The 23008-nt window shown below is 42.9% G+C and overlaps 1 protein-coding gene across 1 annotated transcript in view; it reads left to right on the forward strand.

The window, feature by feature from the left end:
- The window catches only part of TMEM129 (transmembrane protein 129, E3 ubiquitin ligase), a 73562-nt gene extending 52048 nt beyond the window's left edge, over nucleotides 1-21514 (forward strand). The window contains exon 4 of the mRNA XM_085642582.1: nucleotides 17888-21514. Coding sequence (XP_085498708.1) covers nucleotides 17888-18136 — 249 coding nt within the window. The 3' untranslated portion in view covers nucleotides 18137-21514. The remainder of the gene's footprint in view (nucleotides 1-17887) is intronic.
- Nucleotides 21515-23008: the final 1494 nt, after the last annotated feature.

A 23008-nucleotide genomic window follows, 5' to 3' on the forward strand; every position in this document is an offset into this window, starting at 1 on the left:
TCTCCTAGACACCTTCGACAATGCACATAGGTCTACTGCCATTCTACCTATGTTAAAGGGAGTAATTAAACATGCACCGGAGGTTTTTAAAGACCCAGTCAGGGCCAGGGTCCTAAACCCCCGTATAGAGAAAAAATACAAAGCCGGCCCCACAGACCCTTCATACATTAAAGGCCCTGCACCATTGGATTCCCTAGTGGTTTCTACAGCTAGGAAGCGCTCAAATTCTCAGGTGTCAGGCGAAGCACCATCACCTGACAAAGAGTCCAAGCTCCTAGACGCGTCAGGGAAGCGCACTGCGTCACAAGCCGCCAATATATGGCGTATCGCCAATACGCAAGCGCTGTTGGCCAGATACGACAGGGCGCATTATGATGAGTTAGAGACCATCATGCACCATCTCCCTGAAAAATACAAGAATAGGGCTAATGAATTGATCCAAGAGGGAAAAATAATAACTAATACCTCTATTCGCTGTGCCCTAGATGCAGCAGATACAGCCTCCAGGGCCATAAACACCAGTGTCCTTCTCCGTCGCCATGCCTGGCTCAGAGTTTCAGGTTTTAAACCTGAGGTACAAGCCTCTATATTAAACCACCCATTCGACCAAGATCATCTATTTGGCCCCAAAGTTGATGAAGCCCTCAAAGATGAAAAAAGATACTGACACGGCGAAATCCATGGGAGCCCTACAGTCACACACTCCTAGGCGCTCTTTTCGCCGCTCTTCCTTTCGGGGCACGGGCAGAGGCTACTCCTCGGATAGTGCATCCACGTCCTACAAATCCCCTCCTCAATCTACCTTCACAAAGGGTTATCAAAGAGGCGGATACAGAGGCAATAATAATAAGGGCAGAGGCAAGACAAATACCGCCCGCTCTGCCACACCTCCTACCCAATGACTTTCCCCCGCTCCCTCCAGACCATTCCACTCGGGGGCAGAATACCACATTTCCTTCACGTCTGGGAGACCATCACCTCAGACAAATGGGTGACCCAAATTATTCATTCAGGGTATTGCCTAGAATTAACATCTACCCCCCCCCCCCCAAACATTCCACCCAGGCAACGCCCTATGTCTCAAGAACATGCTACGTTACTAAAACAGGAGGTGATCTCCTTCCTGCAAAAACAAGCCATAGAGCAGGTCCCCATAAATCAACAAAATTTAGGGGTCTACTCCCTGTACTTTCTGATTCCAAAGAGAGACTAGACTCTACGACCTATCCTAGATCTCAGACCTCTAAATACTTACATACATTCAGACCATTTTCACATGGTAACCCTTCAACAAGTTCTTCCACTCCTCTCCCAGAACGATTTTCTCACCACTCTGGACTTGAAAGACGCATACTTTCACATCCCAGTACACCAGTCTCACAGAAAGTACCTCAGATTTGTGGTGGACGGGCAACACTACCAGTTCAAGGTGCTCCCGTTCGGGGTAACAGCACCAAGGGTATTCACTGAGTGCCTAGCAGTAGTGGCTGCACACCTCAGAAGACAGTACATTCACGTCTTCCCGTATCTGGACGACTGGCTAATAAAAGCCACGTCCTACGAACAATGTGTGCAACACACCGCCGCTACAATCCAACTACTTCACCAGCTAGGTTTCACGGTGAACCACCAAAAATCCCACCTGGTACCATCACACACAAAACAATACCTCGGTGCCACCATAGACACCTCAAAAGCCATAGCCTATCCCAATCCGGCCAGGATTGCAAATATACAGCCTCTGCGTCAAAAATTCATTTGTCAACACTCCCTCCCAGCAAGGGTGTTTATGCAGCTGATAGGGATGATGGCCTCTTGCATCTTCATAGTGCCCCATGCAAGACTCCAGATGCGTCCACTCCAAGAGTGTTAAGTGCGCCAGTGGAACCAGGCCCAGGGGCAACTGACAGATCTGGTGTTGGTAGACTGTCGCATCCATCGCTCTCTGCAGTGGTGGAACACCACAAACCTTTCCAACGGTCGACCGTTCCTGGACCCGGTTCCACAAACAATCCTAACCGACGCATCGCTCTCCGGCTGGGGAGCTCATCTGTTACATCTCACACTACAGGGCACATGGACGCCACAACAGAAGTTACTCCACATCAACCATCTGGAGTTACTGGCAATCTTCCTCGCCCTAAAATCCTTCCAGACGCAGATTTCAGGCAAGGCAGTCCTCATTCGCACAGACAACATGACTGCCACTCTCCACAGCTCTCTCAATTAGCACAGAGCATATGGAGATGGGCAATTCCACAAATCTTTCTCCTGGCCCAACACGTCCCAGGAGTCAAACACTGGCAGATCTGCTCAGCAGACAAACGCAGCAGATCCACGAGTGGGGACTTCACCCTCAGGTTCTTCACCCGTTCTTTCAGATGTGGGGGCACCCACAGATAGACCTCTTCGCCACCCACGAAAACAAAAAATGCCCAAGCTTCGCCGCCAGATACCCACACCCATTGTCCAAAGGCAATGCGATATGGATGAACTGGTCAAACAAATTTGCATACGCTTTTCCACCTCTCCCACTAATTCCATTACTGGTGCGAAAGCTACAACAGCATTCCCTAACACTGATCCTAGTAGCTCCAACATGGGCCAGACAACCGTGGTACACAACACTGCTGGAACTCTCGGTAGTACCACACCAAAAGCTGCACCTCTCACCATGCCTCCTAACCCAGAACCATGGAGAGATCAGACACCCGGACCCAGCTCGGCTCAACCTTGCGATCTGGCTCCTGAGGTCCTAGAATTCGGATACCTTAACCTTCCCCCTGATTGCATTAATATTATCAGGGAAGCTAGACGCCCTACTAATAGGGCATGCTATGCTGCAAAGTGGAAAAGATTTGTTGTTTACTGCCACAACACAATCAATCCTTTAAATGTGTCCATACAGCACATCATATGTTACTTGCTCCATCTACAAAGGTGTAACCTAGCATATACTTCCATGCGGTTACACCTTGCAGCAGTTGCTGCTTATTTACAGAACAGGCAGCACCTATCACTTTTCAAGGTGCCTGCCATCAAGGCCTTTATGGAAGGCCTCAAGAGTAATTCCACCCAGAGTACCACCCTCACCTGTCTGGAACTTGAATATAGTTCTCACAAGGTTAATGGGACCCCCTTTCGAACCATTACATAAATGTGAGCTGCAATTTCTCACATGGAAAACAGCTTTTCTAGTGGCCATCACTTCCCTCAGAAGGGTTAGTGAAATACAAGCACTCACTATACAGGAACCTTTTCTCCAAATGCATCAGAACAAGGTTGTACTCCGCACCAACCCAAAATTTCTACCCAAAGTCATTTCTCCATTCCATCTAAACCAGTCGGTAGAATTACCAGTCTTTTTCTCACAACCTCAAACCGTTGCGGAAAGGGCTTTACACACACTGGATGTTAAAAGGGCTTTACTTTACTACATCCAAAGAACACAACCTTTCAGAAAAACCAAACTGCTATTTGTCTCTTTCTCTCCACCACATAAAGGCAACCCTATTTCTAAATCGGGGATAGCTAGGTGGATTGTAAAATGCATACAGATTTGCTACCACAAAGCAAAACTAACGCTATCTGTGCCCCCTAAAGCCCACTCTACAAGGAAGATAGGGGCTTCTATGGCTTTTCTAGGAAACCTACCACTAGATGACATCTGCAAAGCAGCGACCTGGTCAACACCGCACACTTTCACAAAACATTACTGTGTAGATGTGCAAAACAAGCAACAAGCTAGTGTGGGCCAGGCTGTACTAAAAACACTGTTCCAAACAACTGCAACGGATGCCGGTGGTCGCCGCTAGGGTTGGGTACTACTATGTAATCTATGCACAGTGTATAATCTGCAGCTCATATGCCTCGAACGGAATATGCTACTTACCAGTATGCATCTGTTCTTGGCATGTAGAGCTGCAGATCTATACACGCCCACCCGCCTCCCCGGCTACCTGTATCCGTTCCAGTTTATCTTATTTAGAAACAACACACATGGGTTTCTTTACTGTTACTACTACGCTCCATCTTTCCCTGCTGGCGAAAAACAATCTGAGGATGGAGCCGAAGCCAATGCGTAATACGAACCAAAGGAGGAGTCACCGACCTTGTGACTTCCAAAGACTTTCCAAGAGGAAAAACAAACTGCAAACATCCGGGCCCAACACCAGATGGCGATCTATGCACAGTGTATAGATCTGCAGCTCTACATGCCAAGAACAGATGCATACTGGTAAGTAGCATATTCCTTTTTGTGTGAAGTATTTCTATTTAGCCTCCGCAATAAGTAGTTTGTATTTTACTAAAGATTGTTTATATTTTTTCTTTTTCAGCTAAGCTGTATTCTTTCTACAACACCCTTTCTTGCCTTCGGCAAAGTTGTTTACAGGCTCTGAGGTTTTCATTAAACCATGGGGCTGAAGGTGTTAATATTTTAGATAGTGTGGACTTTATAGGCAGTAGAGAATTAATTGCAGGTTGCAGGTATTTTTCAGTCCTTTGATGTAGTCTCAGGATCTACAGCCTTATTCTAATAAAATACCTTGGGTCTGATTTTTGTAATTTATGCCATGGATGGGTAGTTTTTGTGTTATTAATCACAGTTAGTGATGCTCTTAAAAAAGAGATTCCAAAAATTCTACCTTTATGGTCAGATCAGGTCCGGGTGAGAGCATCACTGAGTTCAGATTATTTATGAAGACTCAATCAAGTGTATGACCTGCTGAATGAGTAGGTCCCCCCCACAATCTGCAGCAAACCAAAACAGGACATGGTATCAAATAATTCCTCAGTATCCTTGTCAGTACGATTATCTAGATGATAATTGAAATCACCTAAATTAGTGAAATTATTTTTAAGGGCACAGGATTCTAACTTAGAGCTAATATCTTGAAAAATGTAGATCTAGTTCCAGGTGAGGGGGATACCAGACCCCCATTAAAGTATGTTATGTATTTATTTATTTTGGGTGAGCTTGTTGTTGAAAAATGCTTCATATTCTTGAATGTTACTGGTGAGCATGAGGTGGCGAATTTATTTTTCAGAACTATAGCATATCCGCCTCTCCTCTTGCGCAATCGATCTAGTGTTTTTTTTTTTTGTGTTTTTTTTTTTCTTCAGAGTTTTAAATAGCGCGAACTTGACCCGAAGGTATCGGCGCGCTTTACATAGCACCAGTTGCATTGCTTTTTTTAGGCACGGGGAGATTACGTGATTTCCCCAGAATCACAGGATGTTCAGCGTCCTTGCCGAGACTCGAACCCAGTTTCCCAGATTCGAGGTCGACTGCCCTAGATGTTAGGCCAACTCCTCTCTATGAATCGTATAGTCCAGAGGAGTAGCTGTAATCCTATCCGGGCCAGATGTAGAGACTGGCCAGGTTATGGTGACAAAAGCTACATCAATATGGTGGCTACCAACGATTACGCTGGCTTTTTTTATGCGCGGGGGTTAGGGCTGCCCAGAATGGGCATACCAATGCCCCCCCCCAAAAAAAAATAGCCACAGTGTTTCTGCCCCCATTGGGGGCATATCCGGGCAAACCCCCTCACTCCCACGCCTGATATCCCCTCCAGGGCGGCAGAAAGCCGACTAGGCACGGAATCGTTTTTAGCAATATGCCTACCTGTGGATTTTGGGCCCTAGTGCAGCCGGCACATAGGGAAACCTAGAAAACCTGTACATTTTTTAAAACTAGACACCCAGGGGAATCCAGGATTGGGTGACTTGGCTGACTCTCACCAGGTTCTGTTACCCAGAATCCCTTGCAAACCTAAAAATGTGTCAATAAAACACATTTCCTCACATTTCTGTGGTGAAAAGTTCTGGAATCTGCGTGGGTCAACAAAATTCCACCCAACCCGCATTCTCCAAAGTCTTCCGAGAAAAAGGGTACCTCACTTGTGTGGGTAGGCCTAGTGCCCACGACAGGCAAGGGCCCAAAACCTATTGAGGCGACATCAAAATTACCTATCCCAAACCAACCTGGTTTTGCAAGGGGGTCCCATGAGTTTTTGGCCCCGGGCTCGGCGGCCATCTAGGGAAACATACCAAACCCACACATTTCTGAAAAGTAGACACCCGGGTGAGTTCGGAGAGGTATGGCTTGCGTGGGTTCACTAACATTTTCCTACCGAGAATCCCCTGCAAACCTCAAATGTAGCTGAAAAAAATCTTATCTCAAACTTCTGTGTGGGAAAGTTCTGGCATCTACATGGATCAACAAATTTCCTCCCACCCAGCGTTTCCCCAGGTCTCCCGATAAAAAATTATACCTCACTCGCGTGGGTGGGTCAAGTACCTGCGAAAGGCAAGGGCCCAAAACCTATTGAGGCGACATCAAAATGACCTATCACAAAACAACCTGGTTTTGCAAGGGGGGGGTGTCACCTGGGTTTTTGTCCCCGGGCTCGGCGGCCATCTTGGAAAACTACCAAACCCAAACATTTCTGAAAACTAGACACCCGGGGGAGTCCAGCGAGGTATGGCTTGCATGGGTCCCCCAACGTTTTCCTACCCAGAATCCCCTGCAAATCTCAAATTTAGCTGAAAAGATCACTTTTTCCATACATTTTTGCGTGGGATCACCGTGCCGGCACAAATGTCCTACCACCCAGCTCATTTGTGTGGGTGGGCGAAAGGCCTGTGGCTAGGAACAGCCCAAAACATAGGGATGTAGAGTATAGCACAGAGAATTCTAAGCGCTACATTTTTTTTTTAACATTCATTTTTACCCAGTTCGGCTTTGGACACCCACACAAGTGAGGTATCATTTTACTCAGAGAACAAGGGGAACGCTGGGTGGTAGGACATTTTTGCCAGCACGGTGATTCCACGCAAAAATATGTGGAAAATGTTTTTTTTCAGCTAAATTTGAGGTTTGCAGGGGATTCTGGGTAGGGAAACGTTGGGGGATCCACACAAGCCATACCTCATTGGGCTCCCCAAGGTGTTTTCAGAAATGTGTGGATTTTGGTAGGACTCCCTAAATGGCGGTGAGCCCAGAGCCAAGAAAACCAGTTGACTCCCCCCAAACCAGGTAGTTTTGTTATAGTAATTTTTTAAGTCTCCTCAATGCGTTTTGGGCCCTTGACTGTCGCGGGTAGTTACGATTTGGACCATATCCTGTTTAAGCCACTTTGCCTACCCACACAAGTGAGGTACCATTTTTATCAGGAGACCGGGGGGGGGGCGCTGGGTGGAGGGAATGTTGTGGATCCATAGAGATTCCAGAACTTTCACACACAGATATTTGAGAAAAAAAGATTTTTTCAGCTAAATTTGTGGTTTGCAGGGGATTCTGGGTAGGAAAATGTTGGGGGACCCATGCAAGCTATACCTCACTGGACTCCCCCGGGTGTCTACTTTTAAGAAATGTGTGGGTTTGGAAGTCACCCAAGATGGCTGCTGAGCTGGGGGCCAAAAACCCAGGTGACCCCCCCCCCCCCCCCCCCTTGCAAATCCAGGTTGTTTTGTGATAGGTAATTTTAATGTCTCCTCAATGCGTTTTGGGCCCTTGCCTGTCACGGGTAGTTGACTCACCCACGTGAGTAAGGTACCATTTTTATCAGGAGACCTGGGCAAACACTGAGTGGTAGGAAATTTGTGGATCCATGTAGATTCCAGAACTTTCCCACACAGACATTTGAGAAAAGTGTTTTTTTTTTTTTCTTTTTTCCAGCTAAACTTGAGGTTTGCAGGGGATTGTGGGTAGGAAAATGTTAGGGGACCCACAGAAGCCATACCTTGCTGGACTCCCCGGGGTGTCTAGTTTCCAGAAATGTGTGGGTTTGGTAGGTTTCCCTAGATGGTCGCTGAACCCTGGGCCAAAAACTCAGTGGGACCCCCCCCCCCCCCCCCCCCCCCCCTTGCAAAACCAGGTTGGTTTGCGATAGGTAATTTTGGTGTCTCCTCAATAGTTTTTGGGCCCTTGCCTGTCACGGGTCCTTGACCCACCCATGCAAGTGAGGTACCATTTTTCTCGGAAGACTTTGGGGAAGGAGGGGTGAGTGGAAATTTGTGGATCCATGCAGATTCCAGAACTTTTCACCACAGAAATGTGATCAAAATGTGTTTTTTTTTTCTCTTTTTTTTTTTACAATGTTTTAGGTTTGCAAGGGTTCCTGGTTAACAGAACCTGGTGAGAGTCAGTCAAGTCACCCCATCCTGGGTTCCCCTGGGTGTCTAGTTTTCAAAAATGTATAGGTTTGGTAGGTTTCCCAAGGTGCAGGCAGAGCTAGTGTTCAAAACTACAGCTAGGCACTTTGCAAAAAAAGCGTAATTTTTCATTGTGAAAATGTGGTGTTCAAGTTGCGTTGTGAGCCGTTTCCTGTCGTGGGCACTAAGCCTACCCACACAAGTGAGGTACCATTTTTATCGGGAGACTTAGGGTAGTAAAGGTTTGTAAAGCAACTGTTATTACCTATTGACTTTCGATGCATTTCTGCCTTCCAAATGAAAGACCATGTGTAAAAAAAAAAAATATTCTTTGAAAAATGATCGATAATTCTTATGCTAGTATGAGTATTCCCAATTTCGGAAATGTGCAAATATCTACTGGTTCTGAACTCTATATTTTGTTCCCATTTCAGAAATACGTAGGTGTCTTTCATACCGATTTTTTCCATGTATACATTTTCCCAGAATAATTGCTATATACCCGGTACATAATAAAAAACCATTGCAAGTTGCTGCTCAGTTTTTGGCTCTGGGTTCATCGGGTTCTTGGTAACCTACAAGTCCTATATATCCCCACAACCAGGAAGGTCCAGCGGATGTAACGGTATATTGCTTTCAAAGAGTTGTCATAATTAGAAGAAATTACATGTGAAAACGTTGACCCAAAAGGCTGTTGTTTTTTTTTCAACTAATTTTCAATTTTTCCTATATTTAACTGTTAATTTCTATAAAGAAACCTTGAAGGATCTACACAAATGGCCCCTTGCTGAATTCAGAATTTTGTCTAATTTTCCAAAATGTATAGCTTTCCTGGATCCATTATTGCTTTCATACCCATTTCTACCATTAACTGGAAGGAGGTTGAAAGCACAAAAATTTGCAAAAATAGGCAATGTACCAGCAAAATGCCAAAACTGTGTAAAATGTTTTGGTTTTCTGACAAAAGTCTGCTTGTCCCTGAAAGCTGGGAAGATTGTGATTTCAGCACCACAACCCCTTTGTTGAAACCATTTGCAGGCAAAACAAGCATTGGCATAGCCAATAGGTCTCGCCTTTGGCACCTTATAAGTGTTTAGCCATGCAACAGTTGCATAACTAAATACTTATAAGGTCCCAAAAGTGAGACCTATTGGCTATGCCAAGCGGCCGAGAAAGTGATCGCGATCAAACATCAAAGTAAAAGTAATCGCGGGAAGCGCAGCGCGCGCGCCCGCGCACATGCACTGTAGCTCTAGGCTGGCCTGGTAGCACTTTTTGGAGCCCTCTCAATAAGTCTCGCCAGATCAGCGCATGCGCTGGGTCAGGCGAGACCTAAAAAACAGACGCTTTCATCTTTAGCCCTTTTTTCGCATTCCCCTCCCCCCCCCCCCCCCCCCCCCCCCAAAAACAAAATTTAGCTGTATTTTCGCTAATTTCTGGGTCCCCTCCAGGGGAATCCACAAACCCTGGGTACCTTTAGAGTCCCCATTATGTTGGGGGGGGGGGGGGGGGGGGGAAAGGACGCAAATTTGGTGTGGATACCTTGCATGGTCAAAAAGTTACAGGGGCCTAAGTGCGAACTACCCCAAATAGCCAAAATAAGGCTTAGCACGGGGGGTGGGGGGGGGGGGGAGGCCTAGCAGCGAAGGGGTTAAAATGCACGGTATATCAAGGCATACACGTGTGGCTTCTATTAAGCCATGAGGGAAAAGTTGGTTGGGTGAATCACAAGTTTTGGTGTTTAAGCATGTAAAGTAAAAGTGTACACATATACTGTTATTTATATTTGACTCTAAATCCTGGGTAAATGTGCCACAGTTCAATTTTCTTCACCTACTTGAAGTGCATGTAGTTTGTCTCCGGTATAAACTATCAGTTGCATTCGCTGGGATGGATAATGAGCAGGGGGATGGGCCCCAGGCGCATGTGAGCTTGCCAGTGACGCGTCCACTGTGCAGACGCGCTTTTCCGTTTATTTCCTATTGTGAAGATGGGCGTATCCAGGGGTGTGGTCCAGCTGCGATGTATCGCAGCACGATCAAGAACAGGCATGAAAATCCAAATCCAAATGGGGTCCAGCAACCCCTTCCCTTAGTCACAAGCCAAGGGATACTGGTAAAGGAAAGTCAACTTCAACAAATAGGGAGTAAAGTAAATCATAAAATGAATTAAAGCAGGACAAGCCCGTTACTGTATGCCCCCCCCCCCTCCAACAGCCAGGCACTGCCTTAAAAGCACCATAGTGTGCTAGTATAAGAAACTAAAAAGGGGTGGGGCTCACCAGCCTCCCTGTTGCAAAAGCAGCTAGCGGACATCTGGTGTAAACCTCCCCTCTCCACCTAGAAGACTCAAGTTATTCCACACATTTCTCCAGGACATCTCTAGCTCATTGAATATAATATTGAAAATCTCTGATTTAGCATTAATCAGCATAGGGAGCAAACGCGGTTCTTCGTGACCGTCTTGCTAAACTTACGCCAATGAGTGAGTTGCTCAAGGCCCCACTATGTGATAATTTAGGCAAGCATTTTAACCAGGGTAATAACTTTGCACTCCCATGAACCGCATATCTTTATTTTTTTTTTCTTTTAATATAGATCATCTTCATTGCTATATTGTTTTTTTCTGTGTTACCACACGAGTTACTTAACGGATGTGTTTTTTCATTTTTTCAGTGCAGATTGCTTAACTGCTGGGTCCACAGTGACCCTTTTGACAACTGTGGTACCACCTTGGCTGTTTGTCTGGAATCCTTCGGTCTTATAGCGGACTGCTTTTAAATACGTTTTTTACCAAGAACATTCAGGGCATTGGTACCTCAATGAGCAAGCAACAGGCGCAGTCCTCTGAATTCTGATTAATGACGGGGTGATATTATTACAGTAGACCCATCAGATCAATCTTTCATTCCATGTCTCTTCATTTAACTCACCCAGATCTCCTTGCTGGCAAGTTGTGTTCAATGACTGTTTGTTTCCTAAATATGAAAGCCAAGTGATGTGAGGAATGGGTAAATTAACCTAAGCCACTGGTAATTACTCGTGCTGCATCCCAGTCTTTGCTCAATACACCACTCTAGACCGAGACCAGCCGTATGCAACTCAGTCCTACTCCAAACGAAACAGTCCAGCCTAAACTTTCAAGTCCAGTTACATGCAGGTGTGAATACAGGCAACTCAAGACTGATTTCAACCTTTTTTTTGGGGCCTGGTAAGTAAGCTGGACGTGGATGCTGTCTGAATGATTGTCAGTGACTAGGATTAACTAGAGGACACCTTCCATCTTAAAGACCACTGTATTTCTAATTGTAACCTGTTAGTAGGCCATCATTGGGTTTAGTATGTGTAATTTTGTTTGTGTCCTAAATACCACACATAATCGCTTGTTCCCAATATTTAATTAATCTCTGGGAATGGTGAATGGCTTGCACATTCATTATTAACTGACGGCATTTCACCCGGACACTGGTCAATTAGTTGAATATTTGACCATGCACAGCAGCCGCTCTTGTATGCCCTCAATCACTCCTCAGCTGGGTGTAGTTTGTGGATTACCGTTTATGCCATATAGTTGATCACTTCCCCATAACCTTTGTTTTGTACAGTCCATCATTTGCCTCTAGGTGCTTGCATCTCAGGTTTTTCGTGGAAAAACAGAAGAACGTTGCTCATATATAAAGTGTTGTGTAGAAAATATACAGTTTTGTTCCCCTACCATTGTACTGCCTTGAGTGTAAATAGCTTGAAACGGGACCAATGACAAAATAAACCGTACAGTACATTTGTACAATATCCAAGTAAGGCAAACTGCCGCTCTTGGAGTAAAAGAAAAAATGCTGAAAAAATGTTTCAAATACAAGAGTTCAATTTGCTGAAGATAGCTCTGTTAATGCAGCTGGCCTGACTTGAGTAATGAACACAGTTTAATTTCTATCCATGGGCTATAGCATGATGAGGATCTCGCCTTTACTTCACAAGTCCATGTTCTACTCTCGACAATAAGATTGATGCCTTTAAATAGTCATCCTTTATCCACCTTAATGCTGCCAGATCACCAGGCCCTGATGGAACTGGCACAGTTTTACCAGGCTTGTCCATTATTTCTAAGTGACGCTCACTGGAACTTTATGCTGAGAAATACTCGTGTTGCATTGATCTCTAACATACTTTAGGGGTCCATTTTCTTCATCTCAACCATAAGGAGCCACTTGTGTGCTTCACTTACAGACAAGTTTTACTCATTGTTTTGCTGACGTAAAGCTATTGGCTACACTTGCAATCAGAAGATTGCATCACACTGTTATGTGGTACATTCCTGCTGACCATTCCGAATTTGGACCCAAGGACTCCATTGCCTTGCACCTACACACTCTAAATTGTTTACTAGGGTAACTGTGACAATATCAGTCCCAGGTATTTCTCCACTCTAGAATTTAGTACTCTTATGACCATGTGTTCTGGCAGTTCTTTTCACACCTGTGGATCCATTGGGTTTGCCATTTTTATGTCCCTTACCCACCTGTTATGTGGTGGGGTAGCTGCCATGGTGCGCACTAATCCCTGAAATGTGTGGCTTTTCCTTGTTGCTAGAGGTCTCAAAACCTGGATGCCGCTTTCCCCAAAGGTCTTTCCTCTAGTGACGGAACTGCTCTCCTATTTCATTACACTTGCGTTTGGTCACTTGGGCGTTCTCATAGCCTCTATCAAATAGTGCCTTCCTATGTACAGATGCACTATTGCTGTCTTACTAACCTGCTTGCTTCTTTCCCCGTTTCTCTTCAGATGATCAGTTATGGAATACCTCTGTTTGAAAATAAACTGTACTAAACCCAAATTTGCTCTTTTGCCCACAGTGTTTACTAACTCTAACCTATTTAGCCTTCTGTCTTCAACAGCGTCTCTGGCATTTTGTGATGCTTGTGAGGGATACCTGAGTTGAAGTGTCTGAGGCTAATATCTGTGCCCCACCTTGGGTCATTGTGACAAAGATAGCCGTCTTTGAGTGAGAGGCTACCTTTTATATATGATAGGCAGAATCGGCTTGATGACAATGGGGTTTCTTCCTCTGTTCCTTTTACGCTTTCATAACATCCACATTGGTATCCCAATGGGATGGATTATGTGGTTGAGCAGTGAAAGAAGATCCTGATCAATTCTACTGTACTGCCTCTCTAGTGTTCTGATGGGGGTCTTTCAGTTCTGTATTTTGAGAAGTAATTTTGAGTGGTATGTTTGCTGGTGATCTGTGTCTTGTCTCTCAATGCTTTGTCTGTTTTGCACAGGAATACTGTTGCGTATGTGGACTTAGTTAAAGAGTATTATTATTATTATTATTAAACACTTTGAAAGCGCATGGCTACCTGAAGGCATTCCAGCGCTAGTAGTGTTGCACAAGAACAGCAGTTAAGGATAGCTTATAGTTAGGGTACAATATTCTGGTAGAGCCAGGTTTTAAGAAGCTTTTGAAAGGGAAGTTGCTGTATCACCAAGTGCAAATGGAGAGAGAGGGCAGGGCATTCCAAAGCTTAGCGACCTTGTATGAAAAGGAGCGGCCTCCATATCTTTCCATTTTTATTCGGGGTACTCCAGTCAAAAATAAATTTGCTGAATGTAGCCTTTTTTCTAGGGTGATAGAAATAAGGAAGTGGTTGAATGGGGGGCCTTTACCCCAGAGTGTCTTAAGAACAATGCATAGGGATTTAAACGTTTTTCTTTCGGTTATTGGCAGCCAGTATATGGTATTCAGTGCTTGGTTGGCTTATTGGATTCTGGGAATGTTGAGTAGCCTCCGGGCTGCACAATTTTGTGTTATTTGTAGCTTTCTTGTAGTTGTCTTTGGGGCCCCTTGATGGAGAGAGTTACCGTAGTCCAGGCAGGAAATAACCAAGGCCTGGACTTCAGTCTCCTAGCGGTAAAAGGAAGTAAAGGTAGGATTTTACAGAGCATTGCAAGCGTGCCATAAAATGTGGCAGCTAATTTCACAGCTTGATGGTCACATTTAAAAGATTTGAAAGGCCACATGCCAAGGCTTTTATTCATTGTTTTAGGGGCTGGAGGAGAACCAAGAATGATTGGCCACAGCAGTCCCAACTCTGAAGTACGTGTATTGCCCAGAAACATCAGTTCAGTTTTGTCTCCATTGAGCTTAAGGCAGGAATAATCCATCCATTCTGCCATTTTAAGCATACATCAAGGGAGGGTAAGGTGTTCTGAGGATGATTCTAAGAGAGACAGTTGGGTGTCATTCGCATAGGTGACTGTAGATCCCATAAGGTATAACGGTATCCGCAAGTGGCCTCATTTATACATTAAACAAAGTAGGGCTCAGTGAAGAACCATGTGGTACTTCGCATTAAAGCAGCATGCTATCGGAGACATTGGCTCCTTCAAAAACCTGGAAAATTCTATCAGCTAAGGACTGGATCCAGCTGATAGCGCTTCCCGCAATTCCGACATTCATTAGTCTGTTTATTAGAATGTCTATGGAGCTTAGATCAAGAAGAATAGCTACTGATCCTCTCTGATCAAGAAGTCTCTTGGATTCCTCAACCACAGTAAGCAAAGCGGTTTCCGAACCATGAAGTAAATTGTGGGATTCTATGAACTCCGATGAGGTCCAATTAACATGTTTTTCTAAAATGTTACTGATCCCAGGAAGATGGGAAATCAGACGGTAGTTACTCAAGATCCCTGGATCTGAATTGTGTTTTTTGTTTTTTTAAAGAGCTTTTACCATCGCACATTTCCAAAGTAAAGGTACTTGACCTGTGGAAATACAAAGATTTATCAGTTTGAGTAGAACTGGGAACACTACTTCGCAGCCTTGATTTAAACAAACAAAAAAAAAAAACGAAGCAGTACCGTATCAGAGGGGGAGCCTGATTTTACTTGGAGAAAGGATTTCTCAGAGCTTCTCCATGTTTAGGACAGGAAATTCCTCCAGCAAATGCTCACCATAAGGTGGAAGATTATCATTGAGAGGGCTGCCTGGGAATGAGATAAGGAAAAAGTATCATCAATATCTTGTGGGTTTTTTTCTCATTGAAAAATCCTGGGAGTTCATTACATAATGTTGTTGTGGTCTCTGAAAAAGTATCTGGAGTTGGAGGCTCAAGTAGACTGTTCGTAGGTCGAAAGACTTCCCGAGGGGAATTAGCTGCCAGATAAGTTTTCTTCGAAGTGAGCGCTTGTGCTTTTTTTACTTCAGCCTGATAGTTTTATGATGGCCCTATATTCCGGCTTGCTTGATTCATCATAATCGCCTCTCCTTTTCATTTCAGTTTTTACAGATTTGTTTGAGCTTCTGAAACTTAGGGGGGTACTAAGGGTGGCTTTCCCTTTCACTCTCTTATTGCCAATTTTGTTAGGAATAACATGTTCCCGGGAAAGCCCAATCCAGTGATTGAATTTGTCATTACCTAAAGTGAGATCAGAATTTAGAGTATGCTTAGTGTCTTTGAGAGTAGGGATCCATTGTTCAAGTGGGAGTTTAGACTAAGTACGTTGTAAGCTACTAGTGGAACTGGGATGGTAAAACTGAGTCTCCTTATCTCAGGTAGCTGCAATAAAGTAATGGTCATACCAGGGCACTGGAATAGGATCCAAAACTCTAAATGTATTGTCGTAAGAAAAAATAGTACCCTTTTAATAAAGGGGTTAAAATATTGATCAGCGGTGTGTCGATTAAGTAACAGTATAGTCCCGTATCTGTGATAACCCCGTTTCCGGAGAGTCATCTTGTTAATCTAAATAACCCACAGACTCCGAACTGCCTGAGACGCTAAGCGACACACCGCTGAACCATATTTTAACCCTTTGATTAAAGGGTACTATAGTATAACACTTGATGTACTAGAAGAATTATGAGTGACCAAAGGATGGTACTAACACAGTTTGATGCTGGCGTTTCCCTCCAAGAATACTTGGACAGTGCTCACTAAAATACTTTGCCCTGAAGAAACCCTTTCTAGGGCGAAACGCATTGGCTGTAACTACTTGTCAAAAGAATCTAAAAAATAAAAGAATATTTCGACGTACACAAACTAGTGAAGGAACTGTTATTGAACATTTAAGTATCACCGTATAAATTGTATTGCCTCATCTTTCTGTCTAAAGTTTAATAAGACATTTAAAGTTGTTATTAACAATGATAGCTATACCTCCACCCCTCTTAATTCAATGATCTCTTCGCTGGATATAATAACCAGGGGAAAGGGTCTGTACAATCTCTGGAACAGAGGCCTTGTTTAGCCCGGTTTATGTTGGGAACATGGCATTGGGTTGTTACTCTTCTATTAAAAAAAAAAAAAGTTTCAGAGCAATGTTTTGCCAGCGACCGACAGTTGACTGAAAACATTTTGTAAGAGTGAGTGGTCTCCGATTTAAGTTGGGTCCTTGGGATGGGGCGAGGGCTGAAGGAACAGTGATTATAAGAGAGTTCACCCTTGTCTAGGCAAATGGAGTGTAAGCATATCTCATTACACGGTCTGCGCCACGCCCGTAGTTGGATAGAGAAATACACAATTGTACTTGCTTGTAGAGAGCCAGGGTTACTGTCCCCTGGCCCCGGTCATACGTGGACGGGTGCAGACTAGCTTGCCTATGGCGCACCAGCTGCGTGTCCGTACAGCGGGTCTCATTAAGTAGAGGAGACCCAGAGAAACTGGAGCGTTAACCAAAATGGCGCCTCCAGATGTCCTAAGTGTTTAAAAGTGCAATATGGTAATTTTTAAATACAATCTAACTAACTGATCAGTTATTAAGTAAAATTCCTAACATTTAGACTATCAATGCTATATGGCACTGTTTACCCTAAAGCCTAGCAATTGTCTATCCTTACACTCCTTACCCGTGACTCTTTTACCTCTATTTTGACTATATCGGGCATCAAAACCTCCAGTATAAATTTTAACTCTGAACATGCAGTACACCATTGAAACGGAGTATGGAGATTATATGACCATCCTTGTTGCTTGTACCCTCGAGGTACATTATTCTGAATGATCTGTGAATACTCCTTTATGCACTCATTCTAGTTTCAGGCATTGAACACCATGTCCTCCTATATGAAGTGTATCCTTCACTATCGTAGGAGTTCCTAAGCCACATGTTCATTGTTGAACTCATTCCAGGTGTATCTGGTTTGCTTACCTTGTGGTTGTATTGTATAGTGTTGAAATAGGCTGGCACGATGACTCATGCTAGCCTCGGAGATGTGATTTTCAGGACACAAGTTCAAATCTCAGCAAGACCGATTCATCCTTCCATCTTTCCGAAGCCACCCAGTTGGGTATCATTAAATGGGGTAATAACATCTGCAGACATGTGGTAGGAAACTTTATATAACACAATTTAGTATCATTTTTATAATAATGTGACTCATAATAGTCAACTCCTCAAACATGCTATCCACCTGAAAGACTGATCAAAGTGATAAATGAAGATACCAGTCTAATTAGAAATGGAGAGGGTGGGCTGATTGGAAATGTACTTCTTGTTAAAGGTGACTAGAGTAGGGTTTCTATAGGATTGCAGTTAGACATAGTGTGCATGGGAAGAAGCTTGGAGTTGTAGCAGTGGGTATTTGATCCTGCATGTAAACTGTGCTTAATATGGTCAAGGTGACAGTTTTGCATTTGGAGGTGGATTGATTGCAGTTGTGGATTTTGTGAAACAGTGCAGGAATGATTGCCTAACTAAATAATGAACTGTCTCTTTTCTGTTTAAAGGAGCTGGAGCCATGCATTGGCTGCATGCAGATCAATGCCAATATCAAGTTGGTGAAGCTATGCAGGGAGCCGAATGAAGGAGAATGTCAGCAATGCTACTGCCGTCCTATGTGGTGCCTCACTTGCATGGGCAAGTGGTTTGCTAGCCGGCAGGACCAGCAACATCCCGAGACCTGGCTCTCCAGTCATGTGCCCTGTCCTACGTGCAGAGCCAGCTTCTGCATTTTAGATGTTTGTATTGTGCGTTAAATATATATCTGAGACCATTCTGGGCTAGGTTGACATATTCTCTCCCTGTTGAACTTTGCCTTCTCCGTTTCTTTTCATTCTTGTGTTTTATGATGATACTTGCCAAAAGAGTGCCAATGGAATGGGTTTTGGGCACTCACTTGAGAGAGTGGCTACTTTTAATAACGCTTTTAGTGTTGCTTTCCATCTAAGCGGGGAGTTCTGCAGTTGACCGCATTGCAGCAGCTATTCAGAGAGCCATGTTCTTCCTTATTCCACAGAGCTGACAGTGGACACATAGGAGGCACTATGGGCTCACTTCAGACTTTCATAGCTTCAACACTTAGAGGCACAGTTGGCCTTAAATGGTAATGACTGAGGGACTACTTGACCGCTAATAACCATGTCCGGTTATTATGAAGAATATGGTTCTTAAGCAGAAGAGTTGGATACCTCTGATTCATTTTAAGGTATTTTCCTTGTTTTCTTTTCTGAAGAGTAGCTGTAAACACTTTAGCGGCTCAAGTTTGGTTTAATGGTTTGCCTGGCTTCTTTCAACAGCTTTCACAAAGACAGGTGAGTGAAACTAAAGAACTTATATAAATGTATTTTCCTTTAATTATTTTACATATAGAATTGGAAACAAGCTAGGGCTTTTTTTTTTTTTTTTCCATGATCATAGCTGTACACAAATACTAACAAGTGGTTTAAAATTGAACATGGATTTTCTCCAGTACTTGGATTAGAAATTAGTAGACGAAATTGGGAGGCTAAAATCATTTGTCAAGTAGATAAAGCATTTGTTAGAGGCTGAAAAACATAATATGGTTGATTAGCTTTTAGTCCTTTTCTCCCACAGTTTCTTGTTTGCGGGATAAAGTGTTTTTTGTTCTACATTTTTAAAATATTGTTATGCGTGCCACCAATCACTTATGCTTTTAGGCTATCAGATATAGCTTGGTAACATTTCAGTTACTGTGATCACTTATTGGTGCCATCAACCACATGAATTAGTCTGTTAACTAATTCTTGTGCATTGTTGCTTTCCAGAAGAGCTTTGTCAGACCAACCAAAGCAGTATTGGGCTAAGCAACTGAACAGGGTCATTGGATGCTACTGCTTAACATGAGCAAATCATTACTCTTTCCCACATCAATACTAGACTATTTGAAAGGGTTGTTTTTAATAGATTTATTGAAGTTTGCAATATGGAGTGCCACTCGATGGCGTCGTTGGCTTGGATTTAGTTACACTCTTAAGGCAAAGATGGTCTTGGCCTGCTGTAGATCTTGCAACCAGTGGTTCTGCTGGAAGAATGTGTGATGCTTTGACTAATGATATTGAAATTCAAAATGAAAACACTCATACATACAGACCTACATGCATGCTTACCAATATGCATACTCTGTCCGCTCAGATTTAATTTTGAGCATTTTATTTAAGGAACTCAAGATGGATGTTTCTATACTCTTGTTCTTTGAAAGATGGGAAGTTTCATTCAGTCAATGCAGTATGAAGTGTTACTTGAATGAGTGCAACTCAAGTATGTTGTCTATCTGATTGAAGCAGTTTTCAAACATATTTGAGGAGGGCAGCTCTAAGAAAGATTCACATGTTAGTAAGTTTAGCTTTTCAACGAGACGGCCTTGATATGGGGCTGGACACTGGATCTTTGAAGAGTCCCTCCGATTTCTGCTGGTTAATATTAGGTTTATTGCTTAATGATTTGTTAAGTACAAAAATATAGAAAGGACAAGGAGACGTCCAGGACTTGCTCGAGTTTAGGGTGGCATCAAAGAACTACTTTTTATTGAGGATTATGTTTATTTTCTTTGGACTACAATTTCTGGTAGTCAGAGAGGTTTATACTTTTGGTTCCATCCTCCCCCCAAACTTAGCAGGAAGTGTTTTTCAATGCAATGGTTTTACTTGTATTGAACGTAAGCCATTTGCATAATCAGTGGTAGAGATGTTTGCTTAATTTCTTTTTGTGACAATGTACTCTCTAAGGAAATGTATAGGAATCTACTGTTCATAATTTGAAGGTATATCGCAGTGTTACACTCTGATAAAAAAAAGCATATAACCCTACGTTCTGTAAATATATTTAATAAGTTAGTTAATATGGTTTTGTATCTGACTAATTTCAGTATTGATCACATTTGGTCTGGTTACCACAATTGAGTATTAGTTCTCATTAAAACCATAGTAATGTAGGACTGTCACTGAGGCTAACCAGCATGAATACATGATTCTAAATCTGGTTATGAACTGCTATATTGGAGGAACCTTTGGAAGTGAAAGTTGTTTCTTACTTCTGGAACATCATAAAAGAATTCCAGAGCAAACCACACAGAACAAATATTTGTTTATACTCGGGGTGGATAGAAGAGAGGATCATGTTATGTGAGTGGGTGGCAGGATATCCGGTGTTTTTTCTTCAATTTTAGGTTCTAAGATGGTGGTAAATGCAGTGGGTGGTGAGACGTCGTTTTATTGATATTTTGGGGTTTGGGTTAATGCAGAGGGTGGTGTGGTATGGGGGTTGACGGAGGGACGTGATGGGCAGAAGGTGGTCAGGCGTGAGTGGCAGGGCACCAGGTATAACAAAGGCCTTGGGGGGGTCAGGCAAGTTAAGCTATGGTGTGCTTGACGCCCTTATGACTCCTGAACCCCTGCATAGCTGTCAAACTGGGTCTGGTGATTTGGGCTGTGCAAACATAACATACAATTATAGTTGGTTAACAATGAATAATGGGGATATTTTCCCATTTGAGTTCTGGAAGGCATAGCCAGCTCAAGCTTTTCTCTAGTTGTCTATTTAGTGTACCTCAGAACCTATCAATGCAAAGCATTCCTTATTCACTGTTACTCATCTATGATTTCAGATTTCTTAATTTTTTTTCTGAAGAATATACGAGAGATTCCTCTCCACAGGTTGGGTAGTGGAGTCGAATTAACTTCTGTGAATGTGTTTGATCATAATACCTTTCATTCTGTCAATATGATCTGCTATTTATTTGTTTCAAATTTACTTTGAACTCTTTAGTGTCTCTCATATTTAATGTATTATGGGGAGTGCAGAATTAAAAATGTATTTTCTTGACCCTCAGTCTAGAGCGTGTCTCGCCACAAGCTTCAAAACATTGATTTGATTTAATTCTGCTGCATTTACTCAGTTAATTATCATGAAGAGATAACAGTTCACCTGTGTGCTTTATGGCAGTTTGTCAACACACAGTTGAGAATGGGATCAGGATGCCTGATAATTAGTATACCAGCACATTTGTGTGACAAAATTTGGTTTAATGATACTTCATCAGTTTTTCACCCATACCAGAGAGAGATCATAATGGAAATGTTTTTGCCAATAAAACTTCTAAGTTTGATTTTCCTTAATTTTAGCTGCATAATTTTGTGGCGGTTTAAAGCATATTAGGCTCTTAGTAAAATTTGAATTTACTGTTCTAAACATTTGAAGAGGAAAAACATGCTGCCATTTACAGGTGGGTACTTTGGCATGTTTGGTGTGATGGGTTGTAGAGAGGTGTTCACACTGGAATAAGCACGTATAAGTTAATTGAAAGCAAAATCGCAGATGGTAAACTGGTGGGGAGGGCTGAAGGAGTAAAAGGATTGATGGATACATTCAGGACTTCATCCTCGCTCCAGGCAAAAATATCATGTAGGATCTTGCCTAGCACCTACATTTCTGTCATTGGGGCAATGCACGGTATTTGAGGGTATATCATAGGAGATGGGTATTTGAGAGTTGTAACAGACTTCTGTCCTCAACCAAGTATCATATCAGATTTTTGGTTGAGCATTCTCCACATCCTGTGTCCTGAGCAGAAGTTGATTTGGCTGTTGGCTGTGCACAGAACTGTTCTGCTTCAAGCTACTGGTCTAATCCACCCTCTTTAAGTTGCTTTTTGAGATGTTATTTCTGTAGCTTAGTCGCAGTCAGTAGCAAGTCCCCCTTCTCAGGCTCCGATAGATTAAGATGTAAGGTAAGTTGGACAGGACCATTTAAGGTTACTTCGAATGTGTGCATCAGGTTATTTCCTAAGTGATGTAATGAGTTTTGTGTTTGTTCTTCCAAAAAAGTAGTATTTATTTTTATAAATGGGGATTCTCAAAATTGAATGCCAAGAGAATCTGAATTTCATTATAGACATGGAGGCTAACATGCATTTATCTTTTAATGCCTTGCCATGCAGCACTTAAAAGTACATTGCATCATAATACAATAGAGAATAAAACAATGGCAACACATGAGCGACTTGTACACAAAAGTTGATCTCCTTCCCATGGGTAAACGACAAGTTGAAAACCGCTATTTCAAAAAACAGCTAGAAGGAACGAATTGCTGCATATTATCTGAAAAGGGAGAAATTGGTTGAGAAAGCGTTCAAGGGGAAAAATGCAAGCCGCACGTTGCATTACAATAAGATTCCTTAAACAAATCTAAGATAATTTTGTTTAAACAAACTTTTTTATTTATTTAATTTTTTTGCAAGAACTCCACCCCAACACAAGGGAGGTGAAGATAATGTTAGCCTCCATGTCTTTAATGAAATTCAGATTCTCTTGCCATTTAATTTTGAGAATCGCTAGTTCATTACAAGACCGAAGGCTACGATTATGCATGTTGGCAGCCCACCAAAACTACATTAGACATGTGTTTAATAGGCTTACAATAATTTTTAGCAAATGTGGCAGTATTAGACTAATCAGCTGCTTTCCTAATGTCCTCCAATCTTCCACTTTTCCGGAGGGCGTTAATAGTCATGGCACCTCTCAATGAATGTGCACAACATTTATGAGTCCATGCCAGCTTGCTGCATAATACACTTCACCTATCTTGCAATCATTGCTATGGTGTCCGCTTGA

The sequence above is a fragment of the Triturus cristatus genome, chromosome 2_2 (genome assembly GCF_964204655.1).
Source record: "Triturus cristatus chromosome 2_2, aTriCri1.1, whole genome shotgun sequence".
In the NCBI taxonomy this organism is placed as follows: domain Eukaryota; kingdom Metazoa; phylum Chordata; class Amphibia; order Caudata; family Salamandridae; genus Triturus; species Triturus cristatus.